The sequence below is a fragment of the Onychostruthus taczanowskii genome, unplaced genomic scaffold (assembly GCF_017590055.1).
Source record: "Onychostruthus taczanowskii isolate IOZ18803 unplaced genomic scaffold, ASM1759005v1 scaffold15, whole genome shotgun sequence".
NCBI classification, from domain to species: Eukaryota; Metazoa; Chordata; class Aves; order Passeriformes; family Passeridae; genus Onychostruthus; species Onychostruthus taczanowskii.
The window spans coordinates 13,862,298-13,880,103 of NW_024498685.1; the positions used below are offsets into that span (position 1 = coordinate 13,862,298).

The window sequence follows — 17,806 nt, forward strand, 5'->3', positions numbered from 1 at the left end:
GTATTTGCTGTCACCAGTAATTATTATTAGCAAATCCATCTTGGCATGCTGGATGTTAGACAAAAGCCAGCAGTGGAGCTGGAGTCTTTGAGATATTTTTCTTCCAGAGCTGGGGTGATGGCATTAGGATATTCTTCTTCCAGAGCTGGGGTGATGGCATTAGGATATTTTTCTTCCAGAGCTGGGGTGATGGCATTAGGATATTTTTCTTCCAGAGCTGGGGGTTCCCATCCTGTTAGCTGGTAACCAGCACACTCTCCATCCTAATTCATTGCAGTGCAGAGAAAAATCAGCTGCCTCCATCCATCTGTGGAATTCTTCACTGCTGTCAGCTGGTGGTGTCAGGAAGGCTTTCTAGGATTTTACCACTGGGTTTGGAAGTGTTTGAAAAACAACAGGTAAAGCAAGGAGCTGTTATTGTACAGTGTCCTTGGCTTTGGGTAACACTTTAGTCCTGCTTGGGTCTGCCACTCTGCCAAAGTCTTGTCTTGCTGGAGTAGAAAACCCTCAGCTTTAAGGCAAGTAAAACATATTTCTAATGAAGGATATTGTAAGGAGATTTATGATCTCTCTTGGCACATTCTCTTTTAGTGCATAGGGAGGGTCCTGCAGCCACGATTGCCTGCCTTGCTGTAGAGAGCTATTAAAAAAAAAAGAGGAACAGAAGGGTTAAAGCTGAGAAGAGGCAGCAGGAGGGATGTGGGGGGCTCCCTGGGGGGAAGGGGAGAGGAAGTGAGATCTGCTGTGGCTGGAAGTTTGCCTTTTACTTTTTGCTGGTAGCAAGGCTGTGATCTGTGGAAGGTCTACTGAAAAGACTGCTTTTTTTTTTTTTTCTTTTTTTACCATATTCCCAAGATCTGCAAAAAGGGAAAAGAATCATGTTATTTGCCCTGTGTGTTACCTGTGATCCATGTGGTGCCAGCCTTGCCCCACGTTTTGGTGGCTGCTGTCCCTGACCCTGCTGTCCACCTGCACCATCCCTCCCTGGGGAGCAAGGGCTGCTCCCTGTGAGGAGCTGGGATCTCACAGGCTGACCACGAAAGGTTTCCTCTGCTTCTTTTCACCAGGGGGTTGTACCTTTGATCTGGGGCTTTCCCATCTGGACTGGGAGCTCCCACCTGAGGTGCAGCACCAAGTCCTCTCCATCCTTCCAGCTGTGCTCCCTGAAGCCATCCACCATCCTCTTTCCTGAAACCAGCCTCTTGCTCCTGGTCCTCCTTCCCTCTCCCAAGCCTCTGCACCCACTTCACCTTCTCAGCTCCTTCCTGAAGGCTGCTGGGAAGCAGGAGCCCTGCTGGGGCTGTCTTTGTGTCCTTTGTTCCGTGCTGGTGGGTGTAACTGGCAGGGGAGGTGCAGGGGCTGCAGGAGGGTCTGCAGAGATGCCAAGGTGATGCTGTGGGAGCTGGGAATCTTGTTTTAAGGTAGATGGCTTCCCCCTGTCTGTTACCCCTCTGTTGTTGAACAGAAGGATGACTGGAGCTAGCACTCCTTTTTTTTTTTTTTTTTGGTCTTCTTTCCCCTCCCAGTTCCTTTGCAGAAGCCTGAAGTTCAACATTGTAGAAAATGCAAAATAATCTCATTATTTATTCATGTAGGTGAATAATTACTTATTACTCTCTTTGGTTAATGAAGGATTTAACAAAACCAATTGTTTCTTTTTTCTTCCATTCTGCCTACTCAACCCTCTCTTAAAAAGGCAAAAGCAAACTGCTTAGATACTTCAGTAGAGAAACTTGAGTAAAAACTCCATTTATTTATTCAGAATGAAAAACTTGTGATGTTGCCCATACCCCCCTACACTACAGAGTGGTAATCTAATCTAGGATGTTATGTGTGTGTTTTTATGTTACACATATGAAGCCCTGACATGCAGCTGCACAAAGTAAAACTGAGAGCCCAGAAGATGGAAAGCTGTGCTAAGAACTCACCACAAAGTTCTTGGTAATGTATTTACTGATGGCAAAGTCTGCTGGTTCAACACAGTCTGTCCCTGAATGAATGAACTGGATGTGTATCACCTTTCCTGCAGCGTGCAGTGGATTTCATTTGCTCTGGTTTTGTTTTTCCTAGGGCTGCCAGAATGAGCACACAGGTGAAACAGGAAAGCAGATGACTGAATCTTTCAAGGTACGTGCCAGTGGCCTTCAGGAGAAGGTTTTTTTCCATTGGGTTCCAAAGTAAGGATCACAGAAGGGCTCCAGAGCACTGCAGCTTGGGAACATTATCAGCACTCCACAACAAACAGGGCTGTGAGAGTCAGGAATGCTGAGCAGCTGCCAGGAGCTGACATGAAATTGCATCCCTCTCTTTTTATTTTCATCTTATGCCTAGAAATGAGCTCAGTTAAGATACCATTCTTTGCCTCCTTCCTGAATGCAGTGCTAGTAACTAAGAGCTCATTTTAAAAACTGTATGGGTACAGATGTCAGCTTCCAGTTTTCTGTTGAGAGTGCAGAGCCTGTCAGCTTGTGCTCCTTTGAATTCCACATCTGTCCTAATTTCCTTTTTCCTGCCTTTTCTGCATCTTTTGCCTTTATTCTTTGTCACACATCTGTAATTCTTTTTCTCTCTTAATCCCTGATTTACAGTCTTTAAAAAAGCCTTATCTATATTTTGCAGAAATATAAAAGTAGTACTCGGAAAAATTCATGTGTTTTTTTTAGCAGTTCCCTTCCTGTTCTTTCTGACTATTGTCAGCAGGACATGAGATGAAATTAAAATGATGTGCTTTTTAAGTGTTGTGTTCTTCCTGACTTTTTTGGGCAGTGCCACAGCTGTGCAGTCTTCTGAACTATGCTTAAGTGATTATTTCCCCTTCAGTTGTCAGGCTCTAAACAGATGTGAAAAATTAATGTTGCAATAAATATTTGATAATGTATTATAATATATATTATTATATATATATTATTATATATATTATTTTTATTATATTATATATACTATTATAATATATATTATTACTATATATATTATTATATATATTATATTATTATTATTATATCTTGCTCTATCTTAGTATCTAGTATCAATATAACCTACAGATATAATATCTTTGATAAGGTTTATTCTGATGTTGGTCTCTTTGAAAACAGCAAGGAATTCTTGAGAGAATTTCAGAATTTCACCATGTAGCAGCATGCCATTTAATTTCTATTTCCTCATTCTCAGCCCTTCCCAGTTCTTCTCTTCCTCGTTTCTTCGTCTTGTGCCTCCCTGGCAATTCTGCCCAAGGAGGAAAATTCAGGGTGACTTTTCAGCTAGAAGGTCTGATTGAAAAATGCTGACAAAACCAGGCATGCAGCCAGTTTTGAAACCACAAGAAATCACAAGTGTGGAGTGCAGGGGCTGTTTTGTGGATTCACCTTCAATAAACAGACAGATCTCAGTAGATTCATCCAGCAGAGTGTACTGGGGTATTTGCAAACAAGAATTGCTGTGCAAGAGGAGATCCTTGTGTAACTGAAGCACACTTTCACTCACTGAGGCAGTCCAGAAGGAAGGCAGTGACAACAAACTTGTGTTTGGGTCACAGGTGAGCTTGGCATAAACTAAACCAGGCTTAAGGCAGATTGAATTGTACCAGCAGTCAAGCAGGTGCCTTACCAAAGCTCCAAATACCGGGTGGCACAAAGCTGGGTTTAGTCCAGGTTCCTTTGCTCTGATATTTGTGTGTCAGCCAGAATGGCAAATCATTTTAGGGGAGAGGCTGGGTGAGGGGAAAAACACATTAGCAGGTGGGACAGATGGTCATAAAGGGAATAATGCTAGGGGAAAGCAGCTGGCTCAGGCTGAAGTCTGATTTGTAAGACTTCATTCCTGCCTTATGGCTCTGTTTCTGAAGGTGAGCTGAGGTTTTCTAGAAATGTAGAGATTTCTAGAAAATGCTGTACTGTGGGAAGTGTGTGTTTGAAAGTTAAGGTGAGAACATAGGTCCTGGTTGTAGTATCGTGCATTATAATAATTATTTTTCAGCCTCTTTATCTTCGCAGTAAAATTAAGAAGGAAAAACTTCATAAATGAAGACAAAACCAGCAACAGAAAATGAAAATAAAATAGCCTGGATTCATTCTAGGGAGCTTCTCAAACATTTTTGTGGAAGACAGTTACGGGGTTACAATTTCAGAAACTATAGCTAATAATATTTCAAAGGAATCAAGCTGACCCATGGGGCTGACTGTGCTGAGCAAAGCTGCAATTTTGTGCCAGTGACCTAAGCAATCCAAGATTGTGGGAGTGCAGAAAACAGGGTATGGTTTTGGTTAAAGCTTACATAAAACATATTGTTCACAGTGGGTCACGGCCAACATTTGAATGCCAGCTTAGCCCTCTGAAGACGTTTCTGCTCAGAATGCAGTGCTGAGCTTTTTCTTTTTAGGTGGGCTGAGCTGCTTTCAGTTGTGCTGCAGTTTCTGCCTGGCTTTGAAAGGTGGAGTCAGAAAGTCCCTATACCCTGGGAGGGAAGGCATGAATGTTAGCAAAGTTTCTGGCACTGAGCCCCTCTGACTGCTGCCTGTTCTCTGTTCTCATGCTTTTTAAAAGCAGCAGGTCAGAATTGGCATTTCCTCCATCCTGACTGCCACTGAGCTACCTTAATTTGACTCAGTTCTGCAGTTAAAAGTCTCATCCTGGCAGGTCTGTGTTTACATTTAATGTGTGGCATTTAGAGTTGGCTTGTGAGCAGTGATCTTGGAACAGCTGAGAAACATTGAAGGAAACAGTGATTATGCTGCAGTTTCCTGTATTGCAGAAAGTGCCAGATCTCCAGGATTTATCTGCCAAGCTCCTTCCACGTGAGTGAAATCATCTTCACTCCCTCAACTGCTGTATGCATTTATAAATGTATTTGTTTAAATAGCAGATGGTGACTTGTGGCCACACCTAAGTTGCAGTTTTTGTCTATAGCCAGCACTGGATCTCTGTGAGGGGATATCACACCAGTCATGGGGAGTACAGTCATCCTTTGTGCCACTGAATGAATTTTTGGGAAGTTGGATCAAGAAATGCACGTATCTGATTTTGTTTTTACACTTGCACCCAATAATTCCATGAAACAGCACACAATTATGTTGAAGGCACTTAATTTTTATGGCTAAAAATCTGGTAGCTCCTTTAATGCGTTCATTCTGCTCATTGTGCTGTCACAAGACAGAATGAATGTTGTTTGGAGAATGCAGCAGTCTGTTTCCATATGTAACTCTGATTTGGTTTCTGTAATGTGTGAGTTCTGACTTGGAATCCCTGACATTTGATGTTAAGAAACTGAAGGTGTCTGTTGCGCCTTTTATTTCTCTCATATCCCAAAAGATGATTTAATGTAGCCTTTTGTCTTGGACTTTTTCTTTGTTTTCCCTTTGAGACTGATACATGGAGCACTTCAGAAAGGTATTAGCTACTCCTGTAATGTTTCTCTGAGTTTCAGTGATCTGAACCTCTGGAAAAACTGGCATTGTCATGGTGCAAACTTCTTTTGTTTCACTTTTTACCAGCCTGCTTAGTGTGCCAAAGTGGTGCAGGCTTTCTAGGGAGTTTCTAGGGAATGCTGGCTGCTTTGCCACACCGAGGCAGAGTGGAGTAGCTGTAGCTTACAGGTGGACCTGGATTGAGTTGCTCATGGGAAGGCTTGTGGTGGCAGAAGGAGAAATGTTTAACTCTTTAATTCAGTGCTTGTGCTATATTGGTGACATTTTCCTCTAATGTTTGGGAGGAATGATGAGGAGGACTCCATCTTACCAGAAGGCTAATTAATTACTTCATTATACTGTATTATTCTATACTATATTACCTTACATCTAAACTGAATCTGCCAAGCACTCCACTGCACAGAATCTCGTGACTGACAGCTGACATTCCCAAAACACACAAACACACCTGGATCCAGTTGGTCACTGAATGAAAACACACCAGAATCCAATCACCAATTCCCTTCAGGTGAACAATCTTCCACGATGCATTCCACCTGTGAACAACCCCAGGTGCAACAAATGAGAGAAGAACTGTTTTTCCTTTCTCTGAGTTCAGAGAGTGAGTCTCAGACTATCCTTGGGAAGTTGTGCCTTGCTTTTCCCTGTGGAATGTGGCCACAGTGCTACTCTGAATATCTGTGAGTGCTCCCACAGTTTTCTGCCAGGCTCTGTGCCAGTGGGATGTGAGCCCCTGGCTGCAGCATCTTGGGCTTGCTAGACAAAGTGCAGTCCTCTCCTGATGCTCCTGCAGGGCTTCCAGTTCAGGCTATCTCCCCTCCAGCCAGGTGAGGTGCTGGATACACTGAATTTTCCATAGGGATGTATGGCTTGGTGTTTGTTTCTTGCATTGCTGTAACGTTTTTAGGCTGTGAATTAGGTGATGCTGTGCTACGTATTGTACAAATCTGAATATAAAGATTATTTCCACTCTACATGTATTACCCCCCCCAAAAAAAAAAAATCTCTGATAATTTTTCCACAGAATCTAAAGCTGTAGTGTATTTACACAAGAAGAAACTGAAATTCTTTTTCCAGTGCAGGTTCAAATTTCCATTTGTGGTTCAAACTGAGAGATTGCCAGTGAAAGTTTTACATTACTGTGAGCCGTAATCATTTTTATACTAAGGGAGCCTGTGATTTGTGGTAAATGCAGTGGGATATAGAATTTCTTACTCTGGGAATTGGGAGAGAAAACAATCCATTTTGAGAAAATAGATGGTTTTAAGCTACCCCCCCCAAAAAAAAAAAATCTCTGATAATTTTTCCACAGAATCTAAAGCTGTAGTGTATTTACACAAGAAGAAACTGAAATTCTTTTTCCAGTGCAGGTTCAAATTTCCATTTGTGGTTCAAACTGAGAGATTGCCAGTGAAAGTTTTACATTACTGTGAGCCGTAATCATTTTTATACTAAGGGAGCCTGTGATTTGTGGTAAATGCAGTGGGATATAGAATTTCTTACTCTGGGAATTGGGAGAGAAAACAGTCCATTTTGAGAAAATAGATGGTTTAAAGCTTTATTTTAGAAAACTATATGGTATGTGAGAAGTTTGCTGGCAATGATAAATAACAAATAGTTCTCTGATCCTGGGGCTTTTTTTAATGAAAGGTGAAATTTTTTTTTTACCAAATTTTCTTGTTTCCCATCCAGTGCAAAGATCAAAATATGTAAAATACTGAATAGTCTGCATTTTGAAACATCATCATAAAGTCTAAGCTAATGGGCTTTTTCACATTAGCACATTAGTGTGGCAGGGTTAAAGTTCCACTTATGGAAGAGTTTAGGAGGCACTGAGCAGTTTTCCTCTATTTTCATTTTATAGAGCAGTAGGTAAAGGTACTGACATGCTCAGAGCATATGGACCAAAGGAACACTCAAGTATTTCTGGAATAAGGAAATATTCACAGTCACAGTTACCATATTACCTACAGGGCTAATAAATACTAAGCAATTTACATGATTTATATATTTTCAAATATATTTATTATTTCCTCCCCAGCTTGTCCTCAATTTGTCATTTTCTACTGACATCAGTAAATGATTTACCTGCCAGAGCAGCTGTGCACTCAGTGAGGCTTTCTGTCATATTGCAGCTGTTGATTCTTTGGGGGTTGTGAGTGTTAGGGGGGATATTAGAAGAATGCCCTGCATTGCCATTTTAAATTCTTAGAAGAATGCCCTGCATTGCCATTTTAAATTCTATATTAGACTCCATTTAAATTTTTGCTTGATGAAATAGAACGTTTCCTTTATATTAAATTGTATGGGGGAAGATTTGTTATAGCAATGACATCTTGATGCTGTGATGAGCAGTAGCTCCCTGGAATGAGTGTATAGAAAATCTGCTCTTACATAAACTGTGTGGAAGCAGTAAGAGAGAAACAGCTCACTGGAGATGTGTAACAGGATACAGTAAGTAAGTAAATGCTTTGGCAGTGGGGCTCCCATCAGCCCTGGAGCAGGCTCTCTGTGCCTTTGCTGAATGCAGTGCTGGGCTGCTCTCCTGAAGAATTCCTGTTCTCCTGGTGCCCAGCCTGATCCTCTTCAGCTGAAGCCCTGGAAGTTACCATTTGGTAGCTCACCTCAGCATCACCTCTGTGGAAGAACATAGCTGTTAGCTCAGGAGTGCCAAGCTAGAGGCCAGCTCTGTTGTTGTCATAACAATATTTAGCATGTGTGAGCTGGGCCCTGCTTAAGAAAAATTTATTCTGATTTTATTTTTATTTTGGCGGAATCTGTTTGCTTTGTGTTACTGTCAGTGGTAGCAAACCTATTTGTGTTTTGTGTGGTGTTGAATTTAGAAAGATTGGTCAGTATAATACTGTTAAATCATTGTACTTCCACATCACCTGGTTATGCATCCTAGCAGGTATGTGTATGCTGCAGAATTATTTCAGGTGATTTGCAATCAAATCCATTCCCTCATCTTTACCTGCCAACAGGAAAACTTTATCCAGTTCCAGGATAAAGAGTGCTGAGTGGATTTTGTGATACTCTGCATCCACATGGGCATGGCACAAACTCTTGTTGGTATTACTGTTAATAGGTGCACCAGCCTGACACATATCTGCTGCTCTCATTCCAGTTATTAGGAAAGAATTTGGGATCCCTGGCAGCTCCTTTCAGTTTCATCTCGATGGCAAGTGGTTCTGCGTTTCTCTTCAAGTGGGTGATGTTCTTCAAACAGTTACAGGCTTTTAGCAAATAGATTCTCTAAGCTGGAATAGAGGAACTGACTGTCCTGTTATCTGGAGCTGAAGGATTTGCAAATAAAGCTAATTGTCTTCGGCAAGGAACAGGAGCTTTTAGCCAAGATAAAAGGAAACTGCTGAAAAAACAGCCAGGGGCGGTTTGGCTGAGTTGATGTATAGCACGGTGATGATTTGTCACTTTTTTTCACTAGGAGCTTAAGATGTGTCTGTAACAGCACAGAAATTGCACTGGAATTTTGGAGATTGCATTTAGCTTGTATCATTTTCTGGATTTGTTTTTCCAAAGGTAAAGAGTTGGTTTTAAAATCACCTGTCAGTGATCAAAGAAAACTTACAGACTGTCTCCAAAACTTCAGAAATCCATAGTGTCCGTACCTATTTCCAAAATTTCTTAAATTTTAATGTTGTTGTGATGTCATGTCACCAGTTTTGAGAGTAAATGTTTTCTTTGCTGAACACACTTGCATAGAAGCTACAATTTAGGAAGAGAATTAAGTTGGATTGGTTTTTTTCCACAGGATTCTCTTGGCCTTCCTGCTTGCTCTTGAAAGGATATCCTAACTTTCCATGAATTAACAGCTAAGAGAGTTGGAAGAGCTTTATGTTAATCCCATATTTAGTCCCATTTTTAAGAAAATACTGATTGGACTGAAATGGCAAACTGCAGAATTTTCACTGGCAGATCAGACACTGAATTTCATGGCAGTATTTAAGTTTACCTTCTGTCTGCCAGTGTGAAAGGGAGATGGAATCTGAGGAAGAGCCAGGTGTGGTTAACTGAGTGTTTGAAATGGTTCCCATAACCTCTGTGCAATATAGAGACTGTACCATGAAAGCATTTTATATTTCCAAAAGGTTTTGAATGCCTGCATTCCATGAATCCACTTCCCTGCTTGTCTGCAAGCTTATTAAAATCAGGGTAAGGAGATTTAATTGCAACTGCTCAGGACTTGGACATACGAGATTATGATTCTATTCTTGGCTACTCCACACAACACGTTTGTGACTGGCCAGGCTACTTAGGCAAAATACTTCCAACTTGGCTGTCTGAAATTTAGGTTTGCAGTTCATTTCTTCCATCAGCATGGCTACTTCTTTCAGAGAAGGTTAGATGCCAAAAAATCTCATTTTTTGTTTCAGTTGCTTCGTGTGAAATACAAATGGTATTTTCCAAAGCAGGAGACAGTAGTGTTTTGAATCTTTGTGCAAGGATGTGTTATTGGTGAAATGTCAGAGACCTCTCTGTTCCAGTCTTGTGTCACAGGCCAGTGTGAGCCCTCAGCTTGTGTTAGACTCAAGCCTTCTCCCAGGCAAAGTCTTGCTAAAAATGGAACACTGTGTTTATGCTGCTGTGCAGAAATGCAGTGGTTGTGAGGCAAGGAGCAGCACAGCATCAGGAATTGCATTAACCCAGCTGTCAGATCCTTGAGAAAAGCAGTTTGTGTTAATACTGAACCCCATGAATGAGGGAACTGCCTGTCTGCCATTAGTGAAGAATGGTCCTAGCTCTGGGTCTTTTTATTTTATTTTTCTGTTTTAATGTTCGCTCACAAACATGTGAGAGGACTTTCTGCTGTTGTGGAATTGCAGTCTGTGTTCCCTAAATGGAATTGCTTCTTTCTGCTCTGAATCCCAGGTGTGACTACCCTGCCAGAGAGGGTTTTTAGAGCTGACTTGCCCAAAGGTAACGGAGCTTACAGCAGTGTGTTTGTGTTTTTCTCAGCAGTGCAGTGGCTGCATTTAAGCCTGCTCACACTGCTCACCCCACTTAGCTGACTGGAGCAGCTGTTACCAAACCAGTGATTCGTGGGACCAAAATACAGCCAGCCTGTCTGGTTTTATTGCAGTGTTGAATACTTATCAACCTCTTCGTGGTCTGAATTACACAGAGAGAATGATATTTGAAATGTTTTAGAGAATTTTTTGATAGGAAACGTACTAAGTGACTGTTTTTTGTAGATCTGAAAATACAAATAGCTGGTGTAGAGGAGGCAGACCCACTAAAATCAAGTTGATTTGTTTGTTAAGATTTCCTTAATATCAGGTGGAAGGTTTCCTTAGGATTGTAGGAACCCCAATCCAGCATCTTTCTTAACCTTAAAAACACATCTTTTGAAATATGTCAGTGGAGAAGAAACTAATGTGAATAATGGAGGAAAAAAAGGCCCCAAACCTATTTAAACTATTATTAAATTATAAATCCATTTAATTTTCCTGAAGCAGAAGAAAGGGATGGGGCTGTAAAGATTCAAGTCGTTTTCCCTGCCTTACAATCCAGATTCCTACAAAGCTGGAAGAAAGGGTCTTGATTAATTTAAATGGTCTCTGGATCAAATCAGTGGGAAGTTATGCAGGCAGCATTTCAGCAACATGGAAAAACTCTTTAAAATTTAGCTAGTGCCATTGAAATGAATGTTTTTAGGGCAAAAGAAATTCTTTTATGCTTTCTCCGTCATCTAGCCTGACTGTAGCTTTCCAAAATCTTTATTTCCCCTCTGTTGTGTTTTGAGGACTTCAGAATATATTTTCAACTGTGCTGCTGCCCTGGGTGTCCTTTTCATTCCTTTAGGCAAGAAATTCATGTCAATTCCAACCACTTTTCTGTTTTCTTGTCGGAACAGGCTCACTTCCCTTCCTACTGCTGCAGATCAAACATTCCTGCAGCAGAGCTGGAGCCCCTGTCAGATCAGGGGAAAGGTTGAAGGAGCCAGCAGGAGGTTGTGCTGCCCTCCTTTTCTTGCAGAGTGTGGCAGGGTTTCATTCTTTGGTGAGACAAATATTTGGGGAGTATCTGTTGTGAATGGTTTGGGTGAGATGCCTTGCAGAGGATGGACATAGTCCTTCCTGCCATATTTCCTGCTGTTTCCATGACTGTCTCACAGCTGATTCAGAGCCTTGACTCTCTTTTGCTTTGTCATTTCTTCTGTGGTTTTATTACCCAACGTGCAGCCAACCTGATGCAATGATTCCAGGACTCAGTCCAATTACATGTGCTAGCATACTTCTCAGATGATGTTACAAGGAAGCTTTATGTTGAAAGATATGTTATTTTTGATATTTACCCTGGGATTGCAGAAGATGGATTTATTTTAGTTTCAAGGAAGCTTTATGTTGAAAGATATCTGTTATTTTTGATATTTACCCTGGGATTGCAGAAGATGGATTTATTTTTTTATTTTTTTTTTTTTGTGGTGATAGTAGTAGTAGTAAAAACAGGGCTTTTTTTTCCTCCTCAAATCTTATTATAATATCTTGGCACACTTTCCATTCTCAAGCCTCAGGCTCTGTTGTAAATTTAAAATAGTATTGATGGTAAAGGGATTATAGGATAGCTTACATAAATGTTACTTTATTCATTCTCTCCAGCTCGCCTCAGCTATGCTTTGTTACCTTTCCCCATCACAGTAATTCCTTATGCTTTTTGTAATCTGTCTCCTTCTCAGGATTTGTTCCACTGCTGTTCTCAAGTGCAAGGGCAAAACAAGTTATTTGATTTTGCCTGTGCTTCTGTGTTTGTTTTCGCATGAGAAGGCCCTGATCTTTACTAGGATATGCTTACAAATTTCACACAAGATAAAAAATTATTGCAGTTGCTTGTGATCTTGAATTAATTACCTGGACTGGAGGTCAGGGAGGTTACTTTTTCATCAGAGGAGATTGCAGTCAGTCTCACTTGGGTGCATGTTAATGTTTTGAGGATCTCTGCTGAAACTTGCTGCTGTTTTTAGGTGACCTGTGAGTTATTTTACAGCTGGGGCTGCCAGGTCTGGTTTTACTCAATTAAATGATAGAAATGCCTGGCCTAGCACAGTGCTTAGAAGAGCTTGGGTGTGTCAAATGAGTTAGACCTGTCACAGCTTATGGCCTGGGATTTTCAGTGCAGTGCAAATAACTGCAGCCAAGGATTGTTTGGGAAGGCATTGCCAAAACTTCCTAGAAAGTGTGGGACAAAATCTGCCCTTGCCATCTGCACCTACCTGAGATGGCTGGCTGGGGTGAGAAAGGTGGGAATGCCACAAGGAGAGCAGCAGCTCTGGCCAGGGGCTGTGTCAGCCCCAAATCCACACAGAGCCATTGCAGAGGTGGGGTGGAACAGGCATTGGAGTGCCAGCTCAGCCAGGCACCGGGGTGGCTTGTCACAGCCTTGACTGGAAGTGACATGGACCAGCAGGTCACCTTTAATTGGCCCAGCTCATAATTGAGGTGTTCTGTTTCGGTCAAATGATGAATTTTAGTTTCATGAGGTCGCAGTGTGTCTTCTGTACTTGGGCTGGGTGAAGCTTTGGCCTGGAGGAAGCTGCACTGGAATGAGCAGGCACTGTTCATTCATCACTGGGGGGGTTCTCAGGTGTCTCTTGGGGCCAGCACCCTGTGCAGGTTTAATGTTGCCATATGAGCCCTGAAAATCCACAATAAGCACCTGCTTTCCATACCACTCCCTTTTGCCTACCACAGGCAGGGCAATCTGATATTTCCTATTCCTTTCCAGAGTGTCCTGGGCTGGGGTGTTGGAGGGACATCTTTACATCCCTTTCTGCTGTGACATGGAGATTTTGCAGGCTTGGGACTGTGTGATTTTACTTTAGAAAACAGGTGCCAAATAGCTGCACTCTGTTAGACCATGTGCCACATCCACTTCTTTTTTTAATCTCCCTTATCCATTTTGTGCAGCATTTACCAGTTTTCCTTCCAGGTTAATGGTTTTATTAGGCAACATCATCAGGCAGTGCTTGAGAGCATGTTTGATAAACAAAGCAAACAAAACACGAGGCTAGCTGAAAATTCCCCTTTGTGTTAGCAGTACAAACAGTGGAGATCTGGATGGGAGCTAATCCAGTCCCTAGTGCATCCTTAACATGCTGCTCTTAGGGCTTGGGGAATGTTGGCAAAGGAAGCAAGTAAATTGCTGTTTGTGAAGGTCACCGGTGATAGCAGTGACAGTCTTTTAAAGAGTGATGTTAACATAATGGGCATTGATTAATTAATCAGATTAATCAGACCCTGGCATTTGTCAGCTGGCCTTGCTCTGCTCCCTTTTGTGGGTTCTTCTGAGTGTTTGCTTTCCCTCCCCGAATCCCAAGGGGTCTGTGAGCCAGGTGAGGTGTTGTGTAGGGTGTCCTACTTCTCAGGCACCCAGAAGAGGCTGAGCTGATACTTCATGCAGACCACACTGTGGGAGAGGATGACCCTCCAGATCCTCCTCTCAGTGTGTTCTCCTCCATGGAAAAAGGAGACCAAATGCATTGCAGCACTTGATGCTGCCTTGACATGAAAACATTTAGATTCTGAAAGATTTGGGTGCTGTTGCACGCTGTTAATTTGCACTGCTTGGTAAAAAAAAAATGGAGAAAAAGACATAATGGGTGAAGGAATAGAGTCCTAAGAAGGGATATGAAGAAAGTAATGGCCAAAAAAAGTGGATCTCCAGAGAGCTTAACAGGATTATAAGAACGAGAGAATAATAAGAATGAGAACAATTGCCTTTTTGCCTGTTGAGTGATTGCTGCCCTGCTGGTCTGTGCAGTTCAGCCTGTCTCTAAGGTGTTGGCCAGGCTGTTCCTGCTGTTGTTTGAAGGAATTGTCAGGGTCAGGTGCTGTACCTGACGCTGTTGACTCAGGTGTTGGCACAGCATCTGCAAGAAAGCTGCTTTGCCCGGGTTCTGAGGGAGGTGAGAAAGAGCAGACAGTGAGATTGTGCAGTTCCAGCAAGCCCTGTGGGCTGGGAATTGGCTGCTGCTTTTCTGGGTAAGGGTCGGGGTTTCCTGCCTCTCTGGGCTTTCTGCCTTCGAGGGGCTCAGAGTGAAACACTGTGTGTGCTTCTTCACTTGTTCAGCTTGCTGCTCCTCAGCGCTGCTGGTGGGTTTATGAGAAGAGCCAGGTTAAAATCTTTTCCCATCCTTAAATAAAAGCTATTGTTAACCCCAGCCAACTTAACAAACTGTTTGAAGTGATGCCTTTGGAGCAGTTGTGCTACCACCAGTGAGGAGGCAGCAAAGGGAGTCGTGAAAGAGAGATCAGCACGCTGATGGGAGTTCTAGAGAAGAGGCTTCAAATTATAATTACGGTCCCCAGGCCACTTTATTGTACCCTAATTAACCTAATGAAAGTGACCCGAGATGCAGGAGCCTGGAGTCCAGGGGAAGCAGTTGATAGCACGGGAAGGGAGAGCTCTTTAGCAGCTGTGGCTCTTGCAGAGGTAAACCCAGAGGTACAGCTGTGTTCTGCACACTCACTTCAGCCCCACTGACATCCCTGCTCCCCTGTAATTGTTTTCCTGGGCTGAGTCCTGCACTGTGGGTAATTGCAAACACTTCTCTGTGGTTTTTACTCTGATCCACATCTTCTGTGATACTTTTTTTTCCTAAAGCTTGATAAGAGTGCTAAGAGGTTGCCAGGTAAAATTAGTTTCAGGACATCATTAGCTGGTGCTTCTCCCGTTGGAGTGTGCACTATCAGAAGAATAAAGGGAAGAGTTAAGAAGAGTAATTGTTGTTTCATCAGATTATGTATTAATTCAACCAGACTAATGCACTCTAATATCTAGACAAGCCTTATAATTGCAGATAGTTGAAACAAGCTTTTAGCTATTCATGTGCTCCTGCTCTAAGTTAATTTCACATCTAAGCCATTAAGCAAAAAAAAACAAACCTAAACCAAAACAACTAATCCATAAGAAACAGGTCTTTGTTCACTAAAGACATCTGGAAAATTAGGTTGTTTACAGAGATGGGGGGTACACTTCTTCAAAAGCTTGGGACTGGTTTTGTCTCTTTCAAAATGCATAGAGGGGATGCTAAGTCCAAGACACTGAAATAAATCTCTTGCAGAAACACCTTTTTAGATCAGATAATAATTTTGCAAATTACTTGATCAGTATTCCGAGCTGTCTATTGCACAGAGGAGCAGGATTTCACCTGGGGGTCTGCAGTAAGGGCCAGTGCTTTCTGAGTTACGTTAGGAAGGAAAATGGAGCTTTGAATGTGGTTCTTTGAACTCTCCCTGGCCTCTGAGCAGCAGTTTAAATGCTCAGAAGGAAGCATAGGAGGAGAAAGGAGAGGGTGAATCAAAGCTCTGCCCTCTCTGGTTGTTCAGCCTCTACCTGTGAATAAAAGGGGACTGACATGCCAGAGGTCTGCATTCCTTATTTCCCTGCTGTTCTTTAGGATGATTCACACCACACGAGCTATCACAGAGAAAATTAACTCTATCCCAGCCAAAACCAGTACAAAACCTTGTCTGCAGCTGGTCATGGGCTTATAAGAGAGTCTCTGCAGTCCCTGGTGCTGGGAAACATTTAGCCTCTTTGCTAATGGGATCTTCCTAGGATCATGAGTGTTTGAAGGAGCAAATTATTGGCATAAGTGGCATAAGTGACTTGGCTGGATCTGATCTCTCACATTGGTTTTATGTATTTAAAGGAAAATCAGTGTAACATCTGCTTAGTTGTAAGTGTTTGAAGGAGCAAATTATTGTGGCATAAGTGACTTGGCTGGCTCTGATCTCTCACACTGGTTTTATGTATTTAAAGGAAAATCAGTGTAACATCTGCTTAGTTGTGATGGTGATTAATTTCTGATGATCAGCTTATGTTCTGAGGTTTAACAATTGGGTGTTTGTGGAACTTGTACAAGGGTGTTAACCTAAGTGTCCAAGAGATTTCATGTGCTAGTTTTCTGGGTTTGTATCTTGTACTGCTTCTTTAACTTAATTCTTAAACAGAATTTCAAAATATGCTACTTTTTGTATAACAGCACTGTGTATACGTTTGTGTGCACTTTATGAATATTTTGCCAGCTACTTAGAGGTTAGTTGCCTTTAACCATCATGTCATTAAATATCCCTACAGAGAAAATATTAAGGCTTGTCCTTGCTTACTGATGCAGAATAATTTTGAATCAGTCTGACTTCATTATTTTGATACACTTCGTTCTTGTCTCCGTGTTCCTTCAGGCTTCCGACTTGATTATCACCCCAGCTACAACATTCAAGGAGAAGCCAGACCCCACTGGTCTGGTGTTTGGAACTGTGTTCACTGATAACATGCTGACAATTGAATGGTCCTTGGATTCAGGATGGGAGAAACCCTGTATCAGGCCTCTGGAGAACCTCTCCTTACATCCAGCCTCCTCAGCCCTGCATTATGCTGTGGAAGTGAGTAGTGCATTGATTTGGAAACCACTGTTCTGTATTATTAGCCACAGTTCTGTAATACCAGGAGTATTACTGCCTTAAGTTCATTAGTGTTGAGTTACATCCAGTTCTACCTTGTGTTCTTCCAGAGTAATTGCATTGTTTACAGCAGGGTTATGTGTAACACAGAAGCAGCTGTGGCCCGGGGATGCCAGCACACTTAAAATCCTAGCCTAGGGAAGGTGAGCTCTTTCTTGAGCGGTAATAAATTTATTTTAAAAACCACTCTTGGTCACTGACAGTGGGTTGGTCCAGTTGCTAACTCTGATGTGTGTCAGACCGTGAGCTTCTCAGAGTAGCTTTGATTTGGGGGCTGAAGATGCACTCTGTAAAAGTCACTTCAGGCTGGTTTAAAGCTGGTAGCTTGCATTGCAGGACAGACTAGGCACCTGCTTGTTGGAACTGAACCAGTCCCTCGAGCTCAGGGCTAGATCTGATGCACTCAGTGTGTCCAGGTGTGTTTGAGGAGGGAACAGACAGCAGGGAGCTTTGGGAAGTGCAGTGTTAAGTCGGAAACCAGCGTGGTTAAAGTTTCTGTGCTTAGCTGATTGCTGCCCGTGGTGCCTGGAGGGCAGCTTGGGCTGTGCTCACACCTGTGTGGGAGCCCCAGCAGGGCACAGAACCCAAAATGGGAGCCAAAGTCTCCCACTTCTAGGTAGGTGGGAGTTATTTTGCCTTTTTTCCTTTTTAATTTTTTTTTGGTGTGCATTTTAACCACTGGTACAAGGGAAGCTTTCCCTGCTTGTTGTCCCTGAGCTGCCGCCTTCACCATTTTTATTTTGACTGATTTTTTCCTCATCTAGTCACCAAGCCTCCAGAGGTCCTGTGTAAATTACAGCAGGTCCCTGGGACTGAGGCTGCAGCTCTTGATCTGCCCAGGAAGTGAGAAACCACGCTGGAGTCCCAAATCTGTATTTCACTCTTAGTAGCACATTGCTTTAA

General features: G+C 42.3%; 1 protein-coding gene across 1 annotated transcript in view; it reads left to right on the plus strand.

Annotated features, from left to right (window-relative positions):
• The window catches only part of BCAT1 (branched chain amino acid transaminase 1), a 58,407-nt gene that overhangs the window by 13,369 nt on the left and 27,232 nt on the right, over positions 1–17,806 (plus strand). The window contains exons 2-3 of the mRNA XM_041398831.1: positions 2,071–2,127; positions 16,625–16,825. Coding sequence (XP_041254765.1) covers positions 2,071–2,127; positions 16,625–16,825 — 258 coding nt within the window. The remainder of the gene's footprint in view (positions 1–2,070; positions 2,128–16,624; positions 16,826–17,806) is intronic.